A 6,154-nucleotide genomic window follows, 5' to 3' on the forward strand; every position below is an offset into this window, starting at 1 on the left:
TATTATGTGGTTTCTGAGTTATGAATTTTTACGATGTGCCCTGCACTCTGGAATTTGACTCCCACTAATGCCACTTCTGAGCAAACATCTCAAACTTTGACTCCTCATATCTTGCAAACTATGAGAGTGAGAGAGGAAATATTTTACATGGGTCATTAGATAGGTGATAGTAGCTAGTGACAAAAATTTCATAAAAATCCGAGTCGGTGGGTGTCATTTTGAAAATTTCTGGGTGATTTGATGTGGAATGACCCGAGGTTTAGCGATTTTAGAGATCATGAGGTAAAATAAACGAGGGATTCCACCCGAGCTCACGTCTGTAAATTCCATGCAGCCAACAGGGTTTCCTAACAAAGTGGTATCTCATGAATCTCATGGAATCCAAGAGAAAATCAACTATCGGAAGAACTTACATCGTGAAAAAGAAAATTATGACAAACTCCTCCCCAACCTTAGCAACCTAGGAAAATAAGTGTCGTAAGTAAAACTACAAAAAGGATAGAAAGACACAAACATCATCTTCACGATGTGCGCAAAATATATTCCAAGAGCATTCAGAAATTTTATGCAATCAGTGATTGCAGTAGCATAACGGTTTATAATCTTTGTAAATGCATCATAGTTTTGTTTCATTAAATTTGTTACATATCTTATTTAACATGGCCAAATAATCCATTTTGTAATTTGTGTTCATGTAATTGTGCTAATGAACATACATAAAAATGGGAAAGGTGGAGTGATATTTCTGGTAGAGAGAATAAATTATGCATCGCTGCAGTAATAGCTTCCAACAAAATAATTTAATAATAATAATAAATACGAGAAGAAATATGTTAAAGAAATAAATAAGGTGGAAACCATCTCTTAACTCTGCCTAAATTTATCATAAAGTGGTTATATTGTGGAAAAAATGTTTCAGGGTCCATTGGACCCAGTCAGGCTACTACGCGATAATTTTTTTTCAGTCTTCCTAGGGTTAACATGCTATTTGAGTTCTAGATATATGTGAAAAGTTCTTGGCCAAAGTAATCTGCATAAATTTGAAAGTAAAAAAGAAAAAAAATATATAACATCAAATTCATTCCATTCTGTGCTCAAGACTTAATATTTGACAATATAATAATAATTCATTTAACAAAATTTACTTACAAAGTGGAAAAACAATCCATTCCCTGTTCAAAGAAACACTTACAAAAACATTTTTCTGGAAAGGTAAACATCTAACAAAATTACCTATCTATAAAAATATTTGGGTTAAAAAAAACTGTCTGCAAAATTTATCATAATTATCAAAATACTCAGTGCCAATTTTACACAAAAAACTTTCCTGAACAACCCCTAAAATTGAAGGATATGATATTGCAAGCCACAATTGGGAAGACTGTTACAAAGGTTAACCACATCAATTATTAAAATATGGTATTTCACCAAATAAGCCATCTTTAGAATCAAATAAATAGAGCACATCACATTCAGTGCATGTCGTAGTTGGTATTCATAGAAATAGAACTTAAGAATTTGATAACATGAAAATTTGAAACAGAGAATACAATTTTAACTAATGGATTATCCAAATAACCTTTATTTTTATTCATAAAGAATATTAGTTGTAATAGCTGAAATTACACACATTGTTCTAGCTCAACATACTCATATTAATAAAATATTTATGCAAAAATAAAAATGTACATACAATATTGTATCAAAGTAACTAATAAACACTCTAAACATATTGATACTTAAAAGATACGTCACATCTATCTTCTGATCGTTTTTTTATTTTACGTCGATTGTTTACAACGTTTGTAATGATATTCTCGCAACAATCATCTCCAAAGCTCAAACGTAATTTTAAACACTTATGCATTCATTGTACCTCTCCTCTTTCCGCATTATAAGCCGTGAAAATTGAGAAAATTTTTTGACCATCAGCAGGTATATATTGTTATAAAATAGAGAAAACATCAAGAATTCACATTTTGTGCATGTGCAGTTGAGCCTGTGATTGGACACCAACTTACAGATCCATTTCAGTTCACCCTTACAAATAGCAGGAAATGGTAAGAGATTTTTTGTTAATTTTAAAATGCTTCGGCTACCCAAGTGAGTAAATATATTAAAAGGTATTGTTTCATAGCGTAGTGGGTTCATAGCCTTTTATGAGTTGGCGAACTTGAATGCCCCACTTTGTTAGCTATGATTGTTTTACAAACACATATTCGAATGAGACAACAAAACCTCTGCGTATCACCACTGAAACATCAACTTCAAGGTAACAAGCACTTGACACGGAGATTGAGAAACACAGCTTGCGGGAAACTGGGCTAGTTTCACTATTCCGTCAACCATGTACGACTGCCTTTAAAGTTATCCAATATTATCAATTAACAAAAATAATGCTCTATTTATATTTACTCTCTACTCATAGCACGTTTTAAAATAAAGTTGGTTTTACCACCTTCAAGAAGTCATACAACATTCTTTTTCCTAAGTTATGGCATCAAGTGAATAATCAATCACAATTTTGAGTAAATCCAATCAAACAACTGCTATAACAAGTTTAATCCACAAATAATGATTCAACTGGATTTCTCACAGCTGTCGACACAAAACAAAGACTCTCACTTAGCATTTTCCGAAACATGCCATGCACCAGTCTTCAAAAGAGAATAAACGAAAGTACTCACCCTAAAGCAATTTCTCCCAGAAAGTTTTCTCAGCTTTGCGTCCGATTGTAAACAAGTCATTTTGAAAACACTGAATTCCGTGAGCTTTTTCAAGCATAGTGGACACAGGGTGGTGGGCAGGCCATCTCCCACAGCAACCTAAGATAGAAATCAACACGCTATACATTGGAGAAGTGCGAAATGATGCTGATCACATGGAATAACTGAAGCAATAAGACAAAGAAAAATAAATAAGTTGTAGATATCGAACCACTTACTTCTAACCCGAGTAAACCATTTATAGCATTCTTCACAGTCATTCTGCAAGCTACGTTGGAAGTGAATATGTTGTAAAAATAACCATTATTCTTCATGCATAGTCTGCACAAGGTATCCTCAGAATTCCTTTCTGATGAAGTGCTGAAAATCCCGGCGGTACGATTCATGTTTCAACCTCAATCTCTCATTCAATCTTTAAATATGTTAAATCGTCGATGAAAGTATCAACACACGACAGAATGAGATCTTCAGATTCGTCACGGGAACTACATACTATTCGATGATATAACCTATATTTAGAATGCTCACGGTAAAAGACAAGTTTAAATTTTAAAATTTAAATAACTCATAAGCACCTCAACGGAAAAATACACAACAGCAAAATGGATAAGACGGTTGACCTTGCAGTTCTCTGTAACAATGAATTTATAAGATCATGCAAGCAAAGATTTGTTTGCTTTCACTGAGTTTTAATTTACATTTTAGCCGCTAGAGGCACATATACATAGCAGGACTCTAATCAAGGCGCGTTCCGAAATTAACCGGCATTAGTATGGAAGAAGGAGGATACTTTTCATTTTAGACTATGCAAGCAATATTAATGCTATCGGGACAGAGCATTGTTTCACGGTTTTGATGAGACACATTAAACGACTATACAATGGTAGAATTTTTAGAGGCATATGGGTAAAGCAACCACGAAAGAAGTCTTCCATGAAGCAACATTAAAACAAGTCTTCAAAGAGTAGATAAGGTGAAAACTGTCTCTGTAAATGATACATTATATTTCAATTGATATTTATTCAGAATAATACGTTAATTACACATAATTAACTTTGAAAGAAAGCCTTAGAAAACAACTTTTTCATTTGAATTTTATAAGTGACGTTTTTGAGTGGAATATTTTATAAAGAGGAAAGGAAGAATAACACTTTAAGTTCCAAGAATATAAAAATACAAACAATATTCTATTTATTGGCATACTCAGTCTCATACTTAATATTCACTTCTGCCGGAACGCTCCTTGATTAGAGGCCTGCTATGTATATCTGTCTCTAGCGGTAGAAATGAAAACTAACACTCAGCGAAAGCAAACTAATCTTTATTGCATGATCTTATATTGACATAGATTATTGCAGTGAAGTAGAAGGTCGACCATAATATCAATTTTGCTGTGTATTTTTTCGTTCATGTGATTTTGAGTTATTTAAATATTAAAATTTAAACTTGTCTTTCATCGTAAGCATTCTAAATATAGGCTTTATCATCGAATTGTACGTAGATCCCGTGACGAATTTGAAGATCACATTCTGTCGTGTGTTGATACTGTCATCGACGATTTAACATATTTAAAGATTGAATGAGAGATTGAAGTTGAAACATGGATCGTACCGCCGGGATTTTCAGCACTTCATCAGAAAGGAATTATGAGGGTACCTTGTGCAGACTATGCATGAAGAATAATGATTATTACTTCAACATATTCACTTCCAACGTTGCTTGCAGAATGACTGTGAAGGATGCTATAAATGGTTTACTCGGGTTAGAAGTAAGTGGTTCGATATCTACAACTTATTTACTTTTCTTTGTCATATTGCTTCAGTTATTCCATGTGATCAGCATCATTTCGCACTCCTCCAATGTATAGCGTGTTGATTTCTATCTTAGGTTGCTGTGGGAGATGGCCTGCCCACCACCCTGTGTCCACTATGTTTGAAAAAGCTCACGGAATTCAGTGTTTTCAAAATGACTTGTTTACAATCGGACGCAAAGCTGAGAAAACTTTCTGGGAGAAATTGCTTTAGGGTGAGTACTTTCGTTTATTCTCTTTTGAAGACTGGTGCATGGCATGTTTCGGAAAATGTTAAGTGAGAGTCTTTGTTTTGTGTCGACAGCAGTGAGAAATCAAGTTGAATCATTAGTTGTGGATTAACTCAAAATTGTGATTTATTATTCACTTGATGCCACAACTTAGGAAATAGAATGATGTATGACTTTTTGAAGGTGGTAAATCCAACTTTATTATAAAAAGTGCTTTGAGTAGAGATTAAAAATAAATAGATCATTATTTTTGTTAATTGATAATACTGGACTACTTTCAAGGCCGTCGTATATGGTTGACGGAGTGGTGAAACTATCCCAGTGTCCCGCAAGCTTTGTTTCTCAATCTCCATGCAATGTGATTTTTACCTTGCAGTTGGTGTTTTTGGTGATGATAAGTAAAGACGTTTTGTTGTCTGATTCAGCTATGTGCTCGTAAAATAATTATGGCTAACAAAGTGGGGCAATCAAATTCGTCAACTCATAAAAGGCTATGCACCCACAACGCAATGAAACCATCTCTTTAAATATTTTTGCTCACTTGGGTAACCGAAGCATGTTAAAACGAACGAAAAAATCTCTTACTGGTTCCTGCTAATCGTAATTGTGAACTTAAATTCAGCTGAAAATTAGTGTCCTATCATAGGCTCAACTACACACACACAAAATGTGAATTCTTGAGGTTTCCTTTATTTTTAATAAAACATACAAGCTGACAGTTCAAAAACTTCTCTCGATTCTCACGGCTTGTTATGCAAAAAGATTAGAGGTGCAATGTGTATAGAAGTGGCCCAGTTTTTGAAATTAAATTTCAGCTTTGAACTTGATAGTTGCAAAAAATATCATTACTAACGTTTTACATATATACATAAAATTGAACACAATGAGAAAATGGATGTGATGTATCTTTTGAGTAGCAATTTGTTTAGTTTGTCGGACAGTTACTTTGTTACAGGGTAATGTTTACATTTTTATTTTAGCAAAAATGTATGTTGATATGAGAACATTATATTTGCTAGAAAAATCTATGTCACTTCAGCTATTACAAAATAATTTCGTTTTTGCGTAAAAATAAAGTCGCTTTAAATAATATATTAGTTAAAATTGCATTATGCGTTTGAAATTTTGGTGTTTGAAATCCCTAGGTTTTTTCTTTGAATACCAATTAAGAAGATCACTGAATCTGATATTCTGCATATTTTTGGGGTTGTTGAGGAAAAATTTTTTGTGCTAAATTTACACTGGGTATTTTGATAATTATGATAAATTTTGAAGTCTGTTTTTTATAACTTCAATATTTTATTCATATAAGTAATTTTGTTAGAAATTTAACTTCTTTAGTGATTCTCTGTGCAGGGAATGGATTGGTGTTCCACTTTGTAAGTAAA

At 33.2% G+C, this 6,154-nt stretch overlaps 1 protein-coding gene across 1 annotated transcript in view; it reads right to left on the minus strand.

Annotated features, from left to right (window-relative positions):
* Positions 1-2,855, minus strand: part of LOC124170391 (zinc finger protein 37-like) — a 35,375-nt gene extending 32,520 nt beyond the window's left edge. Inside the window, exon 1 of the mRNA XM_046549111.1 lies at positions 2,688-2,855. Coding sequence (XP_046405067.1) covers positions 2,688-2,747 — 60 coding nt within the window. The 5' untranslated portion in view covers positions 2,748-2,855. The remainder of the gene's footprint in view (positions 1-2,687) is intronic.
* Between the last annotated feature and the right edge of the window lie 3,299 nt (positions 2,856-6,154).

The sequence above is a fragment of the Ischnura elegans genome, chromosome 13, assembly GCF_921293095.1.
Source record: "Ischnura elegans chromosome 13, ioIscEleg1.1, whole genome shotgun sequence".
Classification (NCBI taxonomy): domain Eukaryota; kingdom Metazoa; phylum Arthropoda; class Insecta; order Odonata; family Coenagrionidae; genus Ischnura; species Ischnura elegans.